General features: G+C 43.6%; 5 protein-coding genes across 9 annotated transcripts in view; 3 read left to right on the top strand and 2 right to left on the bottom strand.

The window, feature by feature from the left end:
• The first annotated feature begins 524 nt into the window (after window positions 1-524).
• On the top strand, window positions 525-2,584 carry LOC108101531 (probable lysine-specific demethylase 4A). Of its 2 annotated transcripts, none has more exons than XM_017205904.2 (4): window positions 525-749; window positions 804-895; window positions 952-1,818; window positions 1,877-2,584. In XM_017205904.2, the coding sequence occupies exons 1-4, from the start codon at window positions 594-596 to the stop codon at window positions 2,250-2,252; spliced, it is 1,491 nt and encodes a 496-aa protein (XP_017061393.1). In that variant the 5' UTR covers window positions 525-593; the 3' UTR covers window positions 2,253-2,584. The 2 variants fall into 2 exon arrangements, with proteins under 2 accessions (XP_017061393.1, XP_017061395.1); XM_017205906.2 differs by having other exon boundaries at window positions 531-749; window positions 955-1,818.
• A 69-nt stretch (window positions 2,585-2,653) lies between these two features.
• On the top strand, window positions 2,654-4,512 carry LOC108101533 (odorant receptor 43b). 2 transcript variants are annotated; one of them, XM_017205908.2, is made up of 3 exons: window positions 2,654-3,587; window positions 3,825-4,182; window positions 4,245-4,512. In XM_017205908.2, the coding sequence occupies exons 1-3, from the start codon at window positions 2,812-2,814 to the stop codon at window positions 4,320-4,322; spliced, it is 1,212 nt and encodes a 403-aa protein (XP_017061397.1). In that variant the 5' UTR covers window positions 2,654-2,811; the 3' UTR covers window positions 4,323-4,512. The 2 variants fall into 2 exon arrangements, with proteins under 2 accessions (XP_017061397.1, XP_017061396.1); XM_017205907.2 differs by having other exon boundaries at window positions 3,825-4,512.
• Window positions 4,513-4,820: 308 nt separating this feature from the next.
• Window positions 4,821-8,353, bottom strand: LOC108101530 (cullin homolog 1). Of its 2 annotated transcripts, none has more exons than XM_017205903.2 (4): window positions 8,275-8,353; window positions 6,457-7,573; window positions 5,349-6,395; window positions 4,821-5,291 (listed from the first exon to the last, which is right to left on the bottom strand). In XM_017205903.2, the coding sequence occupies exons 2-4, from the start codon at window positions 7,330-7,332 to the stop codon at window positions 4,890-4,892; spliced, it is 2,325 nt and encodes a 774-aa protein (XP_017061392.1). In that variant the 5' UTR covers window positions 7,333-7,573; window positions 8,275-8,353; the 3' UTR covers window positions 4,821-4,889. The 2 variants fall into 2 exon arrangements, with proteins under 2 accessions (XP_017061392.1, XP_017061391.1); XM_017205902.2 differs by having other exon boundaries at window positions 8,177-8,328.
• A 107-nt stretch (window positions 8,354-8,460) lies between these two features.
• On the top strand, window positions 8,461-9,898 carry LOC108101534. 2 transcript variants are annotated; one of them, XM_017205911.2, is made up of 3 exons: window positions 8,461-9,042; window positions 9,374-9,500; window positions 9,705-9,898. In XM_017205911.2, the coding sequence occupies exons 1-3, from the start codon at window positions 8,588-8,590 to the stop codon at window positions 9,717-9,719; spliced, it is 597 nt and encodes a 198-aa protein (XP_017061400.1). In that variant the 5' UTR covers window positions 8,461-8,587; the 3' UTR covers window positions 9,720-9,898. The 2 variants fall into 2 exon arrangements, with proteins under 2 accessions (XP_017061400.1, XP_017061398.1); XM_017205909.2 differs by having other exon boundaries at window positions 8,462-9,042; window positions 9,374-9,898.
• The window catches only part of LOC108101529, a 28,985-nt gene continuing 15,407 nt past the window's right edge, over window positions 9,891-23,468 (bottom strand). Inside the window, 3 exon segments of the mRNA XM_017205901.2 lie at window positions 9,891-10,512; window positions 20,152-21,857; window positions 21,860-22,143. Coding sequence (XP_017061390.2) covers window positions 10,309-10,512; window positions 20,152-21,857; window positions 21,860-22,143 — 2,194 coding nt within the window. The 3' untranslated portion in view covers window positions 9,891-10,308.

The following is a 23,468-nucleotide window of genomic DNA, read 5'->3' as shown; positions in this document are numbered from 1 at the left end:
TTTAATAGAAAAATCTTCTTTTTTTTATACATTTCGAATCCAAGAAAAATTATGACATTGTTAGTATTGGACAAACAATAGGAAACCATCTTGTTCCTTAACATTTTAAAAATGTATACATACTAACTTTGCCGCGAAATTATATGTTCAGTATAATCACACAGTTTCTATAAATATTACCCAATATTACCCAAGTGTTCTGTAATATGCAAATCCAAAAGTTAAGTTTTTAATATTTTTATTGAAGGTTTTTAATTAATGTTCTTGAAGCGGGAAGTAATTCGCTGTTATTAGGGGACATTATTCATTGTCATGAATATGCTATGTATTCGTAGAAGATTGGAATAAAAATTGTAAAAAGGATCGAACCGATCTGCTATCAGTTTCGAAATTTACCAATTCTTAACCATTGAAAATATGATTGGGAACCCCCTTTAATTCAAATCACTTGAAAATGCTGCAACAGTCGATGGTCACAGGGAAAACATCGATGTTTCTGAATCTCCTTTACATCGATAGTATCGAGTACACGTCGATTTTTGTTCCAGCTCTAATTAATTTTACTTGCTTGATTTTATGTTTGTTTCTGCAAAATGTCCACGAGATCCTCATTCGGCGATGACGAACAGACAAAGGTACCACGCATCATGACCTTCCGTCCAAGTTACGAGGAGTTTAAGAACTTTTCGGCCTACATTGAGTACATAGAGTCTCGTGGAGCGCACCTAGCCGGCTTGGCCAAAATCCAGGTAAGTTGATCAAATAGCGAGTATAATGTTGATAACCAGCGATCCGGTCCACAGCCACCAGCAGAATGGGTTCCCCGAAAATCCGGCTACGACATAGAGAACATCAACATGACCATTCCAGCGCCAATCTGTCAAGTTGTCACAGGGTAAGTGTCGCTTAAGTAACGCCCTTGCACTCATGCAAAGTCAATCCTTCGGACAGCAGGGCTCACGGGCTGTACCAGCAGATCAACATTCAACAGCGCCGCCAGATGACTCTGCGCCAGTTCATGGAGAAGGCAAACTCCGAGCTTCACCAGACTCCGCGCCATTTTGACTACGAGGATCTGGAGCGCAAGTACTGGAAGAATATTACCTATATATCGCCGCTATACGCGGCTGATGTCAAGGGATCGCTGAGTGATGAGGAACTAGACGTGTGGAACATCGGTCGACTGGACACGATCTTAAATCTGGTAAACACTGACTACAACATCATCATCGATGGGGTCAACACGGCCTACCTCTACTTTGGCATGTGGAAAAGCTCCTTTGCGTGGCATACCGAGGACATGGATCTGTATTCTATCAACTATCTGCACTTTGGGGCACCAAAAACCTGGTACGCTATTCCGCCGGCGTATGGCAGACGCTTAGAGAAGCTGGCCAATGAAACCTTTGCCGAGAACTATCAGGAGTGCAATGCCTACCTACGCCACAAGATGACTATGATAAGCCCGAAGGTGCTGCGCCAGCACAACATTCCTTACAACAAAATTACGCAAGAGGCAGGCGAGATAATGATCACATTTCCCTTTGGCTATCATGCTGGGTTTAATCATGGTTTTAACGGCGCCGAGTCCACCAACTTCGCATCGAAGCGTTGGATCGAGTACGGGAAGCGCGCCAGTATCTGCCGTTGCCGCAGCGACATGGTCAAGATATCTATGGAAACCTTTGTGCGTCGTTTTCAACCGGAGCGCTATGAAAATTGGCTAAGGGGCCAAGACCTTGGCTGTCACCCCGAGGAACCAGGAAAAATATGTGCTGCAGCGCCGCCCACTTTAAATGAGTATGAAAAACAAGCCAGGTATAAAATTGAATTACACGTTAATGAATTCTTATAATAAGATAACCTTGTATTTCAGCTTGCGTGCAGCCAAAGCGAAGGGAACATCACCACAAAAACGTGGATGCTCACTCGCCGACAATGGATGCGAATCTAATGCGGAGCCCACCGAGGATGCCGATGAAAGGGTCAGTGTTAGTAGCTACAACAGCTGTCGCCAACTGCAACCGGTTGTCAAGTTGCGCAAACTCCCACCCAATGCTTCCGTACCTGAACCAGCTGCAGCACCAAAGAAATATGACTTCAATTCCGTGGCCGTAGTGCGCGTGAAGCGACTGTGGAATCAGCTGCCATGTCCAGAGCCCGGAGTGAATCTGCTTACGAACGGGGTTGTAAAGAACACAAAGCGAATGCGTTTCCAGACAAAAGTACTCACACTTGAGGATGAGGATTGAGGACTCAACTGATGACTCTGCATAAAAGCAGTTATTCGATCTCCTAGTTAGATTTCTCTGCGGCTGCAAACAAAGATGTATAGTGATAGTATTTTTGTATTTTTCATAGTTTCTAAGCAGTCTTGACGCCATCACAAAGCAGACTTTTGTACAAAACAGCAGTTTTTCTGACAAGCAAACTCCGTGTGCATTGGAGTATACGGTTGCGCCCAAACTTTTAAAATCTTCTAAGTTAAAAATGAAGTCAGTCCTTACACACTGTATTTTCTCAACAAGTGTACGTTCCCACCGAACGAAGTATTGCACAATAATTAAAATCTGACAAAACAAAATTTTTTTTGCAAGAAAACGCCCAAAAGGGAAAAGTTAGTAATTATCATAGCCATCAAGGTGAAGCAGAGCTTTTGCCTTTGAATTGTTGTGACATGTTTGAAATTCTTTTACAGGAACGCCTTTGAATTGGCAACCTGTAATTTAAACCATTGTGGCAGGATATAAAAGCATTTGGGGTTTGTACTTGTGGCAGTTTCTTCTCAGTCTTAAGCGGTGGCAATTAAAAATGTTTAGGTATTTGAAGCTCATGTACCCAGCTCCTCTATCTGAGCCGATCAGCTCTAGAGACTCCAATGCCTATCTACTGGGAACGCTCAGGTTTTCAGGCCTGAACTTACGCAAAGATTTTGGTGTAAGCCTCAAGATCTGGAGGGTTATCTCCTTCGTCTACAATATGTTTATACTACCCGTGAGTTTTCCGATCAACTACACGATCCACTTTGCGGAGTTTCCGCCGGACTTGCTGCTGCAATCTCTGCAACTGTGCCTCAACACCTGGTGCTTCTCTCTGAAGTTCTTTACTCTGGTAATATACATGCCGCGACTGGAGCTGGCTAACAAACACTTTGATGAGATGGACAAGTTCTGCGAAAAGCCAACAGAGCAGCGCAGGATTCGTGATATGGTGGCCAACATTACCAGGTTGTACCTCTTATTTGTCGTGGTCTACATTCTATACGCAACCGCCACGCTGCTGGACGGTATTTTCCATGACCGTGTGCCGTACAACACATACTATCCGTTCGTAAACTGGCGAGTCAATCGGACTCAACTGTATATTCAGTCTTTTTTGGAATACCTCACCGTGGGATACGCCATTTTCGTGGCCACGGCAACCGACTCCTACCCAGTGATCTTCGTAGCGGCCCTGCGAGAACACATCTTGCTGCTTAAGGATCGTATCATCCACCTCGGAGAGGAAAGCAGTGAAGCCTCCACCGATCAAAATTCCATGTTCAGCTCGTTGGTGAATTGCATCAAAGCTCACAGGACCATGCTAAAGTGAGTTTTTTATTTTTTTATTTTTAATTTTTATACGGTTTTTATAAGAAAGGTATTTTTTATTAAAAATAATACAATTTTGTATTATAACAATAAGGAAATTGACGTATGTATAATACAAATTTATGCACTCGTACAAGGTATACCATGAGATTTGGCTTAAAAAAAAAATTAGTTTTATTAAAACTGAAGACTTTTGCAAGAACCATAAAATGGATAACAAAATTTTCTCCGCAGTTTCTGTGAGGCAATTCAGCCAATCATCTCTGGCACGATTTTTGCACAATTCATCATATGCGGATCAATTCTGGGAATCGTCATGATCAATATGGTTTTGTTTGCCGATCAATCGACTCGATTCGGCATTGTCATCTATGTGATGGCCGTCCTTTTACAAACGTTTCCGCTTTGCTTTTACTGCAACGCCATCGTGGATGATTGCAACGAGCTGTCAGACGCGCTGTTCCACTCTGGCTGGTGGATGCAGAACAGAAAGTACCGGCAGGTAGTCCTCCAGTTTCTGCAGAAACTTCAGCAGCCCATGACGTTTACGGCCATGAACATATTCAATATTAATCTGGCCACGAACATTAATGTAAGTCCATGGTTCATTGTAAACAAAGAGCACAAGCCAGTTTTATACCTGTATCTTTGTAGGTGGCCAAGTTCGCCTTCACCGTTTACGCCATCGCCAGCGGAATGAACCTGGACCAGAAATTGCTGATTCAGGAGTAGGCACGATACGCAATAAAACAACTGCACCAAAGTTGCACGTACTTTGTTTTATGAACTTAACACTTGTTTGCTTCGTAGTAGTATAATAATCGTATATGCATACAGCGAATTATGAATAACGTAAACTAGTTAAAACAGAACTTGATCGAAAAATGGGTAGTAAATAAAATTGCAATAAACTTATACCGCACCGGTCCTGTAGAAGTCTATTGTTTGGTGGGAACCTGTGGGGTGTTCTCAGAAAATTGAATCTGTTTCTACAGAGGCTGGTTCTTTTTGTTATAAGGTCTCACGGCTAAAATGCTCCCTGTGGCTAGCCAGTCCCTTGAAATTATGTGTTCTGGTGACGAAATATGAAGTTAGTGACTTATTTGCGGGAATTGCACATACATATAATGCCAAGCATGGAGTATTTTTAGCTCGCTAACAGTTCGAATGTTTCGGCGGCAGTTTATTTCGGGCGGGGGAAAAGGGGGCGCGGAGGGTCTACACGACCTCTAAGTATATTGATGATATTTTAATGGCTGGCATAGATGAAACAGCGAACGTATTACATTTAACATAAACTTAAGCGAGATAACTATATGTGTCTTTGTGTCCCTCCATCCGCTCCAGATACTCCTTCTCGATCAGGATGTCTATGCACTTCTTGATCACGGGCACCTTGGGCTTAAAGCGCGTCGACAGCTGGTTAAGCACCTCCGAAATGAGATTGGTGTGATTGAGTCGCTTGCGCATCTTCATAATGCGAACGATCGCCGCCTGAATCAGCAATTTCCGGTCCTCCTCTATGTGCTTATGTACAGTCTCCTGCTCCACTTTAAGTTCAGTCTTCAGCGGCTGGATAATGTTAATGCGGCGCTTCTTGTTCTTGTAGTCCAGGAACAATTCTACCGTCGACTCAGGCGTTAGCGAGTTTTCATTGCCGCTGGAAGTCAGCACCTTAGCCTTCAGCAATATTTGCAATACCTTAAAGGAGATTTCCTTAAGTAACCGGCTAGAAAGTCAAAAATGATTTAATATTACCTGAATTAAGTTCTCCTGCTGTGACTGTGTGTTGTCCAGCAGTTGTTGGACCGTGAAGCTGAGCTGGTCATTAAACTGGAGCAGCACCGACATCTGGAAGGTGCTGGCCTGCAGAGTGTAGGTTGAGGAGTTATTGCGGTTAACGTTCATGATCAGCTCGCCCTTGCACATTTGATACAGCCAGTTAAGCTTTCGACCGGAGTGGCGGGCGGCGTAGAACTCGTTGAACTGTCGCACTGAACGCTCCAGCTCAGAGGGAAGCAGGAAGTTATTGTTCAACTGGAAGGGCCATGAGCCCGAAGACAGGACCTCAATTCCAAAGTCAATTTCCATTGTAACGTTCTTGCTGGCCAGATACTCTTTAAAGTTCGAGTTCAGGTCCTTCGAGACACCAATGTCTTGGAACATTCGCTGCAGCTTAACGGTGTACTCGTATCCACACGTCTGCTTCAGCTTGGAGATCATCATGGCCTCGGCATCGTCCGAAGCCGATGTGTGGTTCACCAGACGCTTGGCCAGCATCTTGGAGTAATATTTTTGGAAGACGTCCTTATCCTCGATATATTTAAACACGACCATGACCTGGTTAAGATTGTCCTCAAGCTCCTTGTCCTCGGGATTTTTTGAGGACTTCTTAAGCAGCAGGTCGCAGTACTTTGCCAGCAGCTCGGGCGACTTGCTGGCACTGTTGGCTGTCGTCACCACGTTAGAGTTGATGAACTTGCCACATGCCTTGTCCAAGGCGGCCACGAATCCGTTGTCATTGTTAAACGCCGTCAGCACGAGAGCGTTGTACTTCTTATGCACATCCAGGATGGTCTGGACGTAGGTCTTGGGATCGTTGGCCGCGTCGGTGGTGCAGCACTTGGCAATGGCCTCAGTGCCCTGGTGGAGTATATGGTTCTCAAGAATGGACTTAAGATCTGTTAGGTTTTTGGGCGAGAGGGCGACCAGCGAGTACATCCGTTTTAGATCATCGTTTCGATCTGCGTTGAGCAGATTCTGGAACTCGGTGTGGAATATCTTCAGATGCTTTTCAATAAGAACCTGAAAAAATTGATTTAGTTAAAATCCAAACTTTTGAACTCTAGGTGGTTGGCAGTCTCACCTGCTCGCATGTGGACTTGAGACATTCCGCCGTGGTCTCGTGCAGATAGGAGAGTCCGTTTTTAGAGTTCAGGCCGCGCACGCGCTGTTTCTCCTCCTCTAGCCGGTTCTCGACGTGCTTAAGATACTCGGTCACCGTGTTGGTGGACAGGAACGCGTCCGACTCCTTTTCGTAAAAGGCATACGTGTCAGCGATAAACTTGCTCTCAAAGTTGTCCTTGTACACAGACAGCTTTTGCTGATCGCCATCGGCGTCCTCCTCACTAAAGCTGAGCTCAACATAGCACTCGATGACGTCGCGCACCAGCGACCGGTTAATGAGCTTGCCTTGGCGTTCCTCCTCGATGGACTTGAGCACTGCTTTGGTGACGGGCTCGTTGAGCACCAAGAACAAATGTCCTTTCCAGGCAACAAGAGCCAGGCGGTAGATCTTGTAGATGCCCTTCTGACCCTCTTCGCACTCGCGTTTTACCCAATTGCGGTTTAGGTAGTTGCAGATGCCGTCCAGCACGGTGCTGGAGAACTGATACGACTTCCACTGCTTGGTGTACCGTGACAGGAGCACCTCCTCGCCACTGATGGCCTTAAACTTGGTAAGCAGTTCGCTCAGGTATGATTTGAGGAAGGCCTCCAGCCGGTCGTAGAGCTTCTTGCCCACTAGCTGTGCTCCTCCGGTCTTCCCGCTGCTCCGACCGCTGGGCGCAGCGTTTACGCTAGTGCAGTAGTCGTATACGTGCGTGTAGAATCGCATGTACTGGCTGCGGGTGAGGGACTTCTCGTGCTCAAATACCTGAAGGATGCCCTCGACCAGTTCTCTCCAAATGTCGTCCAGGTTAACGAGCTTTTGTGTGGTCTGGGCATTGCTGGAGCGGTTCATTTTAGCGGCGGTGACGGTGGGGGGTGGCAAAGACCTCTTGCCTTCTCCCACTGGAGGATGCTGTGCCTGCAGAGGCGCTGAGCTGGAGGAAGTGGCTATGACCCTGTGTGGCGGATCCTGCGCGGGCGACGGGGGATTGCTGCTGCTGTCCAGGTGGCGTCGTTTGGCGGCTCTCGTCCTGGGAGCTGTGGCCGGAATCTTGGCGAATCAGTGTTCGGGTTTTTGAATTTAAAATTTCGATCTACGAACGAGACGAAACGGTACAAAAACGGAATGGGAATGTGGTATGCCTCGACACGTAAAAAGTGACGAGCCGAGGTCGCCTATTATGATCCAATGTCACAGCAATAAAAGAGAGGCTTGCGGAATACACACACACACAAGCTCAGTCAGCATTACTCTCAAGGTGTAATGCGATGCAAAATGCTCGTAAATACCCTGTAATAAGGGGTATTGGCAATCGGACAGCAAGTGCAGCCCCGTTACTGCCCCCGCCTATCGATAGATCGTGTTCAAAAACCCAACTTCCTGGTTAAATAAACACACACACACAGACATGCAGTCGCCCTCGCCTTCACACACACAAAAGTACTTTCAACCAAAAGAAAAAAGTCAGCGCACATAACGATTACACTGCAATTCACCACTTTTTATTTTCAGGATTTCTCGACTTTCATCTAACTGCAAATTGCATTTAAAATTTCCCCATTGGCCTAGGTTTTTTGTGACGTAGTGATTTGATTTCCCTCTTGGAGCACACACACTTTTTCTCTTTTGTTCGCCATTTTCAGAGCTCGTTATTTCGTCTGGAGTTGCAACTGCACAGACTGTGCCACAAAATTACCTGTTGCCAGACGCTGTTTAAAACTAAACTAAATTAAAAGCTGGATTTTTAAATTGGGATATAATTAAATCAACTTATTTTCTGTGAAAATCACTAACTTTCGTTTATTACTAACTAGAGCTGGAACGAGAAACGATGATTTCTCGTTACTATCGATGTGCTCGAAAATTTGCCAACATCGATAGATGCCTTCCGATATAGAGTGACCGAGCCACTGCTGTGCAAATATGCCTAAGTTCCCGTGTCTTAAACCACAAAATTTGCTCAAATTGTTTCTTTATCTAAGTTGCTTTTCTACAGTGGCAACCCTGACGCACTAAGCAAAACAAAAACAGTAAAGAAATTTAAAAGGTCATTGTTTATCCAAAAAGCGGTTAAATTTTGTAGCGATTTTCAGTAATATAAGACAAAATGTTTTGTCGCTGCTTTTACCTAGTGGCAGCAGTGATGCTGTTGCTACTGTTCCGTCAGCAATCCTGTGACGCAGCAGCCACACAGGCGCCCCAAAAGGCAGTAGAAATTACGGAGAAGAGTGCGCCGGTTGGCGAAGCAGCGACCATCAAGCAGGAGGAGCGCAAGTCAGTGAAGAAGGCGCTGCCCGAGGACCCTCCGGCGGGCCCGAAGGATTCCATGGTGGTTGTGGACAAGGGAGAAGCTGCCCCGGTCGCACCAGCTGAACCAACAGCTCCACAGGCTAATTCAAGGGTAACAGCCCCCAAAGCATCCGGAAGGGTTCCCGAGGACGATGTCCACGTCGAACTGAGCCGCATGTCCTCCGACTTGGACTTTCCCGGGCAAGCCGTGGTCTACATCTTAGTAGGCATCACCAGTACGGCTATTCTGCTCCTCGTAATGCGAGTTTACCGGTGAGTTGAAGGGAGCATGATTTTTCGGGGTTCTGGTTATGATTCATAGAATGTCTTGGACGAAGAATAGAGATTAAATTAGGAAATTTTCATTTTAAGCGTGTATATTGTTTAGTCAGTATTATTTTGTATTCAATATTTTACCTTTATTCCCAACTGCATCCTAATTCTCTCTCGACCCTAATGAATAATCATTGATTTAAATCTAAAATTCCATATATGAAAAATGATTCATAACTTTCATATTAGTTTTCAGTTTTGTGAACTTCCTGACCGCTGTCTTGATACCAGCAACAGAAATTTATAAGAATAATCACACTAATCTTTGCAGTCTACGCCTCTCGCGAGCGGAGCGCAAGTACGGCGTGCAGGGCGACCGGGCCAACCAGGAGCTGACTCCACTTCCGATGGCCATTGAGGACGTGAATAGCGACGAGGAGGATCACACCCTGTTCGAGGTCAATCGCCAGAACATACGCATATTATGAGACAGCAAACATGAGTACACGCCAAAGATCCACTTGGCCGCACCGCCCTTCTCGACACTTCTCCGCAGAACTTGCCTTTTTTCGTAGCTTCTAACGCTTTGTAGATTTGCGCTGTAGATGTCAGCCCTCAAAACCCACTAATAACTAAGTTTTGTGCATTTCTCCCACTCGCAGTTGGTTCAGGTTTAACGAATCAAAAGGAAAACAAAACCACTTGTGATATCGATTATGATGATATATGTATGTCTATAAGTACGAAGATGCCGCTGAAGCCCGAAGGCATTAATCTCAAAAATCTCAAAAGTACGGATGCTTTCAACTCGCCTGTGCGTGGATGTTCCATATTAATAAATGTTATATTATATGTACTCGTTATTCTGTTTATTCTCCATTCTTTCACAGGACTCTAGTAATATATTTAGACTTAATACAGTTTGATGGGCTTAACAATAGGTTTGACAAACGATAGGTTGGATACAGGTAGTAAACGCGTACGCACAAAAACAAATGCACTCACTCGGACTTAACAACTAGGATCACATAAATAATTTATTAAGAATACTGCGACTGCGGCTGTGGCGGTCCTGCCCTGCCAATTAAACCACGGTGACCTTACTTACGACTACCACTAACACTAAACTTGAGCTTCGCTAACGTGTTACATTTGTGGTTGGCACTGTAGTTTGTAATGCTCTGCCGTCTCTCGATTTAGCAGAGTCGGATCTAAAGGGTTACTTGTGTGGCTATAGCCACCGGTAACGATCGGTGATCGGGATCCTCAAATCATGCTGCCGAACATCCGTTTGCCGCGGGTCAAAACCAGGCTCACCACCATTACGGTCAGCAGGAAAAAGACCAGGCTGAGAAACGTGGTGATGAAGCGGCATCTTTGGCGGAACTTCTTCTCCTTCTCCATTTTCAAGCGCAGCTGCTCGGCCCTCGGAAGGTCGAGCGTGAAGTCCGATTCGGGTCGTGATGATGGCTGTGAATAAAATATTACGATTAGTTTTGCAGAGTAGGGACAATTGGTATTTTAGTTATAAATGCCACCTTTCAACCAGTTTTATAACCCTTTAGACACATATAAAATATTTTATTCACTCAGGTGCAAGTTTACAATATATATTTGTTTAAAATTAAAATCTGGATAAATCTAGATTTCGTTATTATAATTATATTGTAATTGATGAATAAGATTCTAACCCAAAAAATGCTCTGAGTGTAATTATAATTCCCTCTACAGGTGTATAAAAATAGGAATGGCTGAACTGAAACATAGTTTCGTTACCTATAATGCCACAAGGGGCTTTTTAGGGGAGAAAAGATCGTCACTAAATGCCGGTTGAGCCTGCAATTAAGTTAATTAATATTTGATGGTACCAACGCTTTGGTTATATGTAAATCTCTGACCATCAACGACCGCTGATGATCTTCTCTTGACATTGATTATGATCATTTTAATCACGCATAATCGCAACGATCTATTTGAGTCAAAACCAAGCTAAGGCTCGTTCGAGTATTTCAGGTCACCAAAAGTTTAAACATAAATCTCATACCAGCATCTCATGCCCGCCAATATTTGCAGTTGAGCAGGGCGGGGCTGTATGTTAAACAAAAATAAAAAAAAAAAAAAAAAACCAACAAAAAGGGCACCAACGCACAAAAATTTGACCCACTAAGCTTTGTTTTTGTTTTTGTTGTTCCCCTGTGCGCGCATCTTCATTTTTTTCCCGCACGTCTCATTTTAGCGACACAACCTTGAAATCTTTTTCAGTAACAGCGAAAAAAGCAAAAGGCAGACTTAAAAACAAAACGTTAACAGTTTTTTTGTTAATGTTTTTTATCGTATATTTTTTTCTTGCCAATTCTCGCTAAGCATGTTAAATGTTATGAAACACTTTTGGAAATTTCACTCAATCAGGTGCACTGGCGACAGAAAATGCATTAGGTCAGCATGTCTATATGTATGTATCTAAATTAATATCTTAACAGTAAAGGGCTTACTGCGTTCAAAAAAATTCGACACATTCAGCAGCAACTTCCGGCGGAAATGAAGTAATTTCCGTACTGAAAATTACATGTGCAGAGAAGTTTCTTCACATTCACTTTTAATTAAGCCGGGCAAAGTTCTCTTGGCCAAGGTGGTTACCAAATCTGACTAAATACTCGAATGTGTCAAAAGACAGATTGAATCGCTTATCGAATTTCAAGAGTGAAAGCGGCGAATACGCAATGCGGTCATTAAAAGGGCATTCAAGTGTAATTTTGTGTGTGTCTGGGAGGGCTTTCAACACACACTCGCCTCGGCATGTGTGTAATTGAGCTGTGGCAAACAAGGCGAACAAACAATTTTGCCTGCGAAAATTTGTGCACACCTATTTTTGCATCTTATTGTGATTGCGACGTGTTTTGGAATTTTTTCTCGATTTTGCGGTACGCTTCAAGCTGCATTGTTTTCGATCCGGGTGATCATTTCTTTTTCTGTTCAACCCATTACAGTGGATACCTGTTTATAAATTTCAATTTAAAATAGTACCCTAAAATGTAATTTCGCGTGGGGTGATGTGTACTCTTTGCTTTAAAATATAAGAATAATTTCACGTCATATATATATTATATAAAATATTTAAATAATATTTTCATTCTTATATTTTATTTCTTTTAAATTTTTTATATAAAAAGTATTTTTTGTATTGAAGTACAAATACTTCCTTATAAATATCAAGAAATTATCACAAGTGGTTGAAAATTGCTCATTTATAAAACCATTAAAACCTTTAAATAGTACAAAATGTTTTCATGTATTTTAGCCTGACAAATTTATTTTTAAGCTATTGTATAATCTACTAGCCCCTCTTATCTAATATATACTGTATTTTAAGTTCGACCAGACACACACACAATCAAAGTGAGAAATTGAAATGAACACAACTTTGCGGTACATTTTTTGCCTTCCGGCTTCTTTTCTCTCCCTTTTTGATGATTCGCTTGTCTGAGGTTAGTGATGCCGTTCAAAGTCGGGGATATATATGTACAGATGTATGTTTACAGATGTGTATTCATTATAACTGCTGCTGTTTATCAGTCAAAGTACTGTGAAAAGGCAAGACGTAATCGGCAAAAGATGACGGAGTCGGAGGCCGAGGGGCAATTACCGCATTCCGGCATTTGCAAGTATATTGGCTACGAGCGATGCACACAAAAAAATTGTGAATAAATGATGATGAATTAAATATTAAGTCTTTTTAAAAACCCGATCTTAGCCAGTTTGAATGGAAATAATATCTTAGATATTCGCTTAGCTAATAGTCAGGAATTATTATATTGAACGAACGAAGCAGAACTTGAGAGTTTGTGCGTGATAATTTTAGATTTGTTTGCAAAAAACCAAATGATGATGGTCATCCATCTCAACTAATTTTTTAACAAATTTTTGCACATAGTCTAATCCGTTTTTTTTGATTCTCCAAATATGTATCTAAGAGTCATGATCAGAAGTTTATAATATAATATTATAATTATAATAATTTGAGGATATCTAAACAAAAATATTTGCCAGTTGAGAAAAATATTAAACATTTTACCAATATGAGTAGGTTTTTTTTAGGTGCAGTTTTCTACATTTCCCTCTGGCTTGTGGGAGTTGGAGTGTAACGGTTTTATTGGCTTGCCATGCCAAATGAAGTGCAATTGTGGTGTAAAATGCCGTGGGTGGATATGAATTGAAACCTGGGCCTCTAAGGTGCCGGAATAACTTGCCGATTTTGACGCCAATGGGGGAGACGCCTCTGTCTATAAGCTAATTTGCAAATGATGCCGCGCACCAACATGCTCACGCACACGCAACAAATAATAAATAACAAATAAATAAATTATAAAAAAAAAAACCATAAATTCGCCAAAGATATGCAAAATGATGAGAAATCGACTACTGGTTGTAAATTCCCGCTCAACCCGGCCTTGAAACACTTTGCTTATGTATTATATATTGTGTGCCCCCCAAATACGGGTTCAACTTTTGGGTGTGTGCTAATTTTTGAAAGAAAATCCATCGATCGGCGGTGCTTTTTAATTTGCCGCACACGTTTTCCGCCGCTGACATTGAAAGCGCTTCTGTTTCCCCGCTGTCGCTCTGGAAGTTGGCCAAGTTTACTGTGGCTACCCGACGAGCAAGTACATCAGGTTTGAAAAATCACTCCAAGAGAAAACAAAATTTTAACACGTCCACGAACAACTGGCCGACCATCGTAATCTCCGCCCGGCGGGGAATCCGTATTTTTGCTCACGTCGCGGCAATGGAAATTCACTCGATGCAATCCGGATCGGAGGTGTTATCTTGTACTTTATGTTATCGGCCGACACAAAAAAGTTTAGGTATTTTCCCGGCACTTGCAAAATTTTTGTTTTTTGTTTACTAGCAACTCATTCAAGCACGATGCAGCTTTAAATTTTGGTAGTTTTAACCATATAAATTGTGGCGTGACCTTAATTCATTTCCTACTTTTTAAGAAAGTTGATATTAATAAAACATAAACCGATACCTTTGAAAATGGGCTTATTTTCATTTGAGAAAAACATTTTAACAATCAACTATATATTTATTTGAGATATTCTTAAAGAGTTTATATACAAAAATTAAGCTTGCCACTTATACATGTATGTATTTAAAATACTTTCACGCTCATTCATCTCAAGTTATTGATACATTATGTGCATGGAAATATTTGCTCTTATGCTCTTATTTTAGAATTGTACCATTTTTCGATTAACTGTTCACTGGTCCATTGTTTTCGAGACTAATCCCTGATCCATTTGCGTCGAGCCGAAGTCAACAACTGATCCGCCGTCTGGCCGAATTCCAGGTGAATGTCTTCATGGAGGCACTTCTACACATATTAGTTTTGTTTTGTCTTCGCCAATTATCAGGCATATGCTAACTCGAGCAAAGTGTGGCAACGAGTCCACGAGTCGCAAGCCTGAGTCGCGGATTTAATTCAATTTAAAAGTGTGTGCAAACATTTATGCAACTGCAAATGAATTTTCTTCTTTCGCTTTGCTCCGCCTCGCGGTGGGGAAATTGCAATTGGAGGCTGAGGTGGTTGAGTCACTGCCACCGGAGGGGGCGGCTGCGCCTCTGTGTGGGCGTGGCAGAATTGCGAAATTCAGGTGGCAGTGGCAGTCTAATTAGTTGCTGCCTTTCCCTCGGCGTACACGGCGTATGGGCAATAGGTGGAAATTTGATACCATAATTGCTGGCAGTGGCGCAGCTTCCGTGGAAGCAATACACCCTGGGCCACTTATGGCCAGCAGTCATTTATATAAATCCAACGAGACCCCCAAGGCGACGGTTGCACAGGGAGAAATGAGATCAATAATCTTGCCTGGGGTCTATTAAAGTTTAAAATTCAGTTTTCGGAAGTCACTCCAAACAACTAGAACGGCTAACATAACGATTTTCAATTTTTGTTTGCCCCAATTTTATATTGCTCTGAATATAATATTTAAAATTTTCTTTAAAAAAAATTGAATATCGATTTTAAATTATATTGTTCAAAGATGAACTTTTGTTTTTAAATAGTAAATGTTCGCTTTAAGGAAGTCTTTTCTCTTTCAAGTTTATCAAATATTCCCACAAATCCCTAAAATTATAGTAGGTATAGGACGATTTATTAAAGAAAACGTAGGCAAACTTGACCACTTTTCTATTTCTCTTCATGTAAGAGCCTAAATTAAAAGACAGAAACAACAGCCTCCCCATGCAAAACGGCCACCGAAGAAGGTTGACAACTCCATGACCAGCGACTGCTCTTGAGGCCTGCCCCCCAAATGGAATTCGCCATAACCCAGTTAACGAATGGGGGATTTGTGGTGGTAGTGCAACGGTGGTTCGTGGCAACTGCCCACTGTAAAGTGTCCACTGGTGGCAAGCGTGGTTGCGACTGCGATTGCAACACTTTGTGGCAGCTAAAACGCGTGCAGCTTTTGGCCGCTTTTGGACCAGATCGCCTTACATCTCTCTGCGTTTTCAGTTTTCAGCTTTGTTTCGTTTTCATTTTCAGTTTCGATTTCGTTTTGGCATTCATGACAGCAAACCCGTTTAGTTTTCGGTTTCGTTTGCTGCCGGCCAATTGCCGTGGGACGAGTTTCGAGCGGGCTGCGAGGGGTCTTCAGCTTTTGGCTTCGGTTTCGGATTCGCATTCAGGATGGGGCGGCTTCTTTACTCGCGGAATTTCGCCAACGTCCTTAAAGGTCATTCGAGCGGTAGGGCAACTTCTTGCCACTTGTTGCATGCTCGCCACTTTGCCGCCTTGCCGCCTTGCTGCCTTGCTGCCTTGCTGCCTTGTTTGTTTTCTGGGCCGGTTATCGCGACCGCAATCGATGGCCAGTTGGCCGAGATGCGGCTTCCACTGCGGCCGCCGTCTTAACGGAATTTAAAGGTTAACTGGTACAGTGTCGCTTAACCGTATTTTTCGCACGCCTGCCCCACAGCACTCAAGTTCAAATCGCCCGCGATAGATCGGCTATCGGCTATCTGCTATTTGCTATCTGCTCCGCAAAGGTGAACACACCTTCGACGAGCCTGGCCGAAAGTGAAAACTCATTGGGATGCCGGGCATGTCAGTGAGTTTGGCGTTTGAACGCTGGCCAGAATCGCTCGAATCGCGGCTGCGGATATTGCATAAGCCTTTACCGAAAACGGAAGGCGTAGAACGGAAGCCAAAATTGGTAACGGAATTTTAAGATCAGAATTCTTGAGTGAATATCACGCATCGAAATACCCTAACTTATCTAACATTTCAATTTAAAATCACAACTTATTTAAAACTAGCAAACCCGGCGAACTTTGTTCTGCCTTTTTTTGGAAAAAAATTACAAAAATAATCAAAAACCTACATTAATATTTAATTTTTATTTCTGTATTTTGGTACATAGGCGTCGATCAAGTTGTTCTTCCATGTTTCATTGCTTAATGATACATCTGCTGAAGATTTCTCGAAGCAATTGCTGACTATCGGCAATGGTCAAGTACCTGTCGATGAATCGAGCGGATTAATATCATTTCGAAATAATTTTTGTAATTTTGTCTCATCAAAAAAGGAACTTATCAACAATGTATTTGCAAACATTATTTCTAACTACAAAAATAAGTAATGGTTGAGTGAGAGAGCCATTTTAGCGGCTAAGAATAAAGATGTTGATGACCTGAACTACATAATTCAAAATAAGATCATTGGAACAATGCATTCATTCAAATCTATTGACTGAGTCACAAATGAAGATGAAGCCACCAACTATTCAATTAAATTTTTAAACTCTTTGGACGTGCCTGGCTTACCACTTACAAAAATTATTTCGAAATGATATTAATCCGCTCGATTCATCGACAGGTACTTGACCATTGCCGATAGTCAGCAATTGCTTCGAGAAATCTTCAGCAGATGTATCATTAAGCAATGAAACATGGAAGAACAACTTGATCGACGCCTATGTACCAAAATACAGAAATAAAAATTAAATATTAATGTAGGTTTTTGATTATTTTTGTAATTTTTTCCAAAAAAAGGCAGAACAAAGTTCGCCGGATATGTCGCTGGCATTCCCAACCTGATTAATAAATTACCACACATGAGGTAACACATATCTTCGATCAAGAGTAAAGCCCGATTATGTATCTCCTCATTCATCTCAATGTCGTGATTTCTGGAACTGACACGAATTTGATGTAAAATATCTTCTGACATATTATCCTTGTATTTGTGCCACAGGTTACATGGGTTTGAGGGAGTACATGTCGAAATTATGATAGCGAATAATGTGCGTATCTGAATAGGACTTAGGGTACTTTTTATTCCGTTCGACATACCATTAAAGCAGCATAATCCAGGCGTTTCTCCGGAAAACTTCAGTGCACCGCAATACTCGCAAACAACGTCCATTTGCCCAATGCAAACGCTAGGATGCAAGCTGTAATCAGTGATGCAATCGTATTGAAACGCTGCTCGATTCAAATCAGCACTTGATAAATTTCTTCTGCGTCGCAAATGATCTATTTCTTGACCTCTGTTGTAAGCTCGACGATTCTGCATTGTCAACCGAGCCGTATTACGGATTGCCTCTCTTTGCTCTGCTGATTGAGAAGCACGAAGTCGACCTATTCTAACGCGGTTCTGTTCACGTTCAATGTTTTGTTCTTCTTCAGACCTTCCATTTGCAGTATTTTGTAGTCTTCTTGCATTACGGCTTTGTCGGGAAAGATTCGATCGTCTTGGTCGCGGCATTATTAATTAAACTTCCCTTCACTTCAATTCACAAAAAGCACGAAAAACTTCACTTCACTTCAATTCACCAAAATCACAAATAATTTCTACTCACTTTAAAAAAATTGAGTTAAAATGCTATGGTAGTGTGTGCTTGTCAGTTTGATGAGGTAATAACTCAGTTTATATGCGATTTTTGGTATGTCGAACGGAATAAAAAGTACCCTAACTCCTATTCCGGGCTCTAAGCTACCTTCCTACCAATTTTCAGCCAAATCTGTTCAGCCGTTCTTAAGTTATAAGTGGTGGAACTAACACAACTTGCTTTTATATATATAGATAAAGATAATAGATAATATCAAAAATATAATACTAAAATAATATCAAACGAATAATTATAAGTTTGGAAACTAATGTTACGTAATTATCGAAGACAAAATAAGTAATATTAGGTACTATCTTCTGATACTTTTTGACTGTAATATTTCTCCATTAATTTTGATAAAAATGTCATCCATTTATTTAAACAAGATCAATGAGGTTTGTGTCGTCTTAAAGGGATATCAATAAATTTCGACACCAGTTCCATTGATATAGTTGTTGAGAACCCAATGTAATTGCTTTCGATTTGTAGCCACTTGTCGGAGTTACGACTTAATCTGGCATTAACTGAAGAGCCATCGAGTCGGATGACAAGGCAAGGCAAGTGATCGGCCAGTTGTTTGGAGCGAAGCAGAGTGGAGTGGGACCAGCTGTTTGGAGCAGAGTGGAGTGGGACCAGCATTAGATGTAATTATTGAGATCTTCGGCAGGAGGGGGAACAGTAGCCAGGCGGATTCATTAATCAAACTGCCGCATCGCAGGGGCCCTGACTCTGACTGCCACACTGTGACTCTGAGACTCTGACTTTGTCTGCGACTATATCGAAGCTATATCGATGGCACCGCCTGGCGCATAATAAACTATGACGTGCGAGTTCCGAATGACGCGGCCGGCGTTCTGGCCAAAAGCGCGCGGGTGTTGGCATTACTGAGCTCACGATGCCACCAAAATGGCTCGCATTGCGGCCAAGGATGAGGCTGATCAACTGTAGTTGCACGAACGAGTTTAGAATGCGAATGGGCCGAGGGATCGGACGAGGAATCGGCAGCCTAATGAGCTGAGGGCAAGTCGCATCTGAAGCCATGCAAATCGCTGCTCGAACTTGAGATACTTTGCCTGGCCGATTGTTCAATTCTCGCTGGGCTGGCCGACCTCGAGCTGCAACTTTGTTTGGCTGCAATTAGCCGGGGCATTAATCATACGCCTCGTTGGCCCGGCTAACTCATAATTATCTCTGCAAGCGGCGGCTGATCTAAATATGACTACCATTTCAAAACACACTTGACCCGAGTTTGGCTAATGATATATCGTCCATTTTCGATCCAAGGAAAACCAAAGTGTATCGCTTTTTTTGGTTTCATCCCCAGTTTAAAAGGATTAATCACTTAATTGGCTCAACACAAAAGATTACTTTTTGAACGAATTTACTGAACAAATTTAATTTTTTGTAGGTTTCGGTTTCAGTTTGATTAATTCGGTGAACGGAAGTGGATTTTGTTGGCATAGAATCCCATTGAAATGCAAATTGAATTAAATTATCGTTAATTAATTCCCTCGTTACGGAGTGAATTGAATCGTGGAATTATTATGCGATTGCATGAATCTCAGCAACACCAAAGTGAGTGCTCATCCAGCGAATAACCTACGGTGATAAATATTTATTGAATTGGACACTAAAAATGTAATGAGGCAAACTTTGAAATTTAAAAAATGTTCCTAATTTGTTTAAATTGTGATTCCTATTTCCACCTTGAATCTATTATTCAAATTTTAGCGGCCATTTTATGGGTCTAGCTTTCCTAGACATAAGTTTCGTAAAATGTGTTGATTTTTTTAAATATTTATTTTCTTAAAGGAACATTTTTGGTAAAATTGCAACGCAATTAAATAAATAAATTACAAGTGAAAATTCAAATATCAAACCTAAGTTATCTTTTTAATAAACGAGTCATCAACGCCTGCGAACCTGATTTGATTTTTAACAGCTCGTCTAAAATACACAAAGTAAGTTGTATGGGTATTTTAAAGCGTAAAAGCCTCCTGATCCTTCCTATATTTATTTAGTAATTTCCCAATTAAATGCGAAAAGTCCAAGCAACAATATTACAACAATATACAATATATTATAATTGTAAAACAATCAAACGTAACAAGCTCTTCTTTCGGTATCTGCTTAGATAGATTTTATAGCCACCTAAAGAAGAGGTTCCTCAAATATGATACAGTAGACCCCCTTTAACCCAGACTTCCCCGGTACTCACATAGGACAAGGTGGGCTGGGCACTGCTGATGACCAGTTCGCCTCCATTGCGCTGCTTCCCGAGGAGCGACTGGTGCAGTCGGTTGGTGCCGTAGTACATCTCCCAGATGCTCGGCTTCTTCCGGTGCCACTCGGCGACGCTCTCCCTTTCCCTCTCCCGATCCGCCTTCTCCCCAGCAGCTCCTCCAGCGGTCAGGTGTCCACCTCCTTGACTGCAGTTGGCCACCGCCAGGATGGGCTTGTGGAAGGTGAGGTTGCGCTGCATCTGCGTAACGACCGTGGTGGTCAGGCCCGGATGCAGTGCCTCCAGCTCCAGCTGCGGCGTGGAGGCGGGCGAGGGCGTGGCACTGCGCGACAGACTGATGGTGGTCACCTCTGACTCCACGTAGCACTCGGCGGCGGGGAAGATCTCTGCAATGGACTTGCGCTTCATCTTGAAGTTGGGATCGCTGGCGCAACGGACCGTCGTCATCTGCTCGCGGACGCTGAGGGGTCTGCCGCTCGCGGAGATCAGCACTCCGTCGCGTCCCGCCTCGTAGCCCGCCAGTTGCAGATCGGCGCAGCTGCGTCTGCGCTCCAGGGCGTTCTGCAGGCGCACCACGTGCTGCTGGCGACCCAGGCCGCTGCACAGCTGGCGCAGCTCCAGCTCGCTGTGCTGGTTCATGCGCTGCAGGTAGGACTCCAGCTCGTGCTTCAGCGTGTGGATCATGCCCTCCAGCTCCTTGGGCACATCGGAGGGCGGCGGTATGGGCGTGGCCGTGGGCGAGGGCGTGGCCCGCGACAGCAGGCGAATCTTATCCCGCACATCCTCGAGCAACTCGCGAGTGCTTTGGAAGTGTAGTTGATCTTCGTACCGCTTGGCGTATACCTCCTCTGCCACGCCCACTCCGGTTCCCCCGGGTCCGCCCCTTTCGCTCTCCAGGCGGTAGGCGTCCTCGGGACAGGAGTTGATGTACTTGGCACACTTGTAGTTGTTCTCCGCCAGCTGCTCGTCGTTCAGGAAGCTCGGGTTGTCGATGCCCCGATGCCCCGCGTTGGGCGCCAAAAGAAAGGCGTCGAGGTCGATGTCCAGCAAGGAGTCGTCTACCAGCTGATCCTGCTGATGCTGCTGCTGCTGCTGCTGCTGCTCCATGATGGTGGGCAGCTGGTTGTAGGCCCTCAGCTTCTCGCCAATGTCCATGGCACTGGAGGGAACTTCGCTCCTTTCTCCGGCTGTTTGCATGAAGCCAACAATGTGATCCTGAGCGTACAGACAGGGAAACGTCTTCAGGTGGCGGTCCAGATTCTCGATGCTCGTCTCGAGGATCCTCAGCTTGTCGCTGTACTGGTGCAGCCCCTCCGTCGCCTCGCCCTTCGCTTGGCCGTGGCTCTGATGGTCATTCGTTGCGGCAGCTCCGGCTGCATCTTGCATGTCCGAGCGCTGACTCTTCACTGCGGACAGCATTTCGGCGCTGGCTTCTGGCGGCTCCGTCAACGAGGCCTCCTGTGGACCCGCCACTTTCGTTGGCAGCTGGAGCGGCGGCCTCTGTCGCTGCCTGGCGGCCACACTCTTGATCTTCTCCTGGACATCGATGACCGGTTCGCAGTAGATGTGCTCGTCCAGCGAGTAAGTGGAGCACACATTGGAGCTGTAATAACCGGACGAGCCGCTTTTGTCCGTCGAATAGTGTGAGCCCCCCCGCTGGCACCCGACACCTCTGCCCCCTGGCTGGCTGTTCCAGCAGCAGATGTTGCCGCTGTCGCAGATGTGGCCACTGTTGTTGCCACTGCCACTGGGGGCAGTCCGGAATCCGCGGAATGCGTGCTGCTGACATTGGAGCCGATCGAGCACTTCTTGCCGCGCTCCCCCGCCCCGGTGGCCACCTCCAGTTGGTGGTCGTGACCAGCCGCACTGCCCGTTCCACCGGCCAGTCCATTCTTCAATGGCATCGCAGCTGCCGCCGTGGATGTGGATGTGGATATGGATGGAGACGCTGTTGCTGCCGTCGTCGTGCTGCAATGAGAGCGGGAAAAGCGAGAGAAACAGCTATGAAAATCTGCGAAAAACACTCGGACGAAAGGGAAACCTGGCGTTGGAAAGCGGTTTTTGTTGGTTTTTTCGCAATTGCCGTTTTGTTTATGCGTCGCCAACTGAGAAACGGCCGAAGCACCATGGGCAAAAACATTTCCCCTATTAAGTTGGGCATTTTATGACACAAAAAATGCATATTGAATGTGGTTAATTAGGTTTCTGAGAAGTATATCCGCAACTTAAGGATACAATGTAACATTAACACAAATCCATGAAGGAGCATAGAAAAAAATTTAATAAAAGGAAATTACATATATTAATTTATTAAAAAATATTATTTTGGTTAACTCTTTAAAGCAGTGTTAAAGTATTGAGTATTTTCTAGTAAAACAAAGAGTGTTTTAGTTTTTTGGCCCATTGTATAAACGTCTCACAACTTCACAGCAGAAAGCGAAAACTGGTTAACTGGGTTAGTGGCTTTGTTTACGTTTTCCTTTTTTCTCGGCCAACTGACATGCAAATATTGGGACGGCAAATTGGACTGGTATTCTCCACCAAACATCTCCCGGATGCCCATAGGATGCTCAACTCTGTGCAATCACATTTGCTTCTTGATATACTATACATACATACTATATTTAACCAAACATTTGGCGGCAGAGCGTTTTAGAAATTCAGCATGAACATACAAATTCGATTTCAATTCAAATAAACTCGTTCTAAACAGGATTTCGGCTTCAGTTACTGTTGCAATTCGGTTGGCTTTCGGTTTGTTTGATTTCGTCTGTTTTTCGGTTTTATTTTACTGCCTAACTGTGAAGTTACTGCTTTGAGTCACTTCTGACCAAATTTTCGCTTTTTCTCTGCCAGCAATGTGTGTGCCTAAGTTTGGGCCAACTTTTTTGGTGAACCATGAAATTCGCCGGTGCCCGATGACTTGAGGAGCAAAGGAGTCGCCTCTTCGGATGTTAAGAGGTTGGTAGATTGTGAGGAAGGTTGGAAGTTGGGTGGCTAGATGGTTGGTAAGTGCAGCGAAATGAAATGGAAACTTAATTGAATGGAACGGAAGCATCCCACTGTGGAGGGCACTAAACTTCACGGTACTTTGTACAGATGGCTACCAACTGTTTCAGCAAATTTATGGGGTCACTTCTACCATTTCTTTGCAGATATCTCTGAGTTTCATGGTATCAAAGTGAAACTGCTTTGAGTTTCTCCAACTCAAAGTCCTCGAAAGATGAGTACTTGTAGTACTTACTGAATAGTTTTATTAGAAGTTAAGATTAAGATAGTTATCGAATACGTTT

Source organism: Drosophila ficusphila, unplaced genomic scaffold (assembly GCF_018152265.1).
Source record: "Drosophila ficusphila isolate 14025-0441.05 unplaced genomic scaffold, ASM1815226v1 contig_414, whole genome shotgun sequence".
NCBI classification, from domain to species: domain Eukaryota; kingdom Metazoa; phylum Arthropoda; class Insecta; order Diptera; family Drosophilidae; genus Drosophila; species Drosophila ficusphila.
Note: the sequence above shows the minus strand (reverse complement) of the source record. Positions and strands in the feature narration are given on the sequence as shown.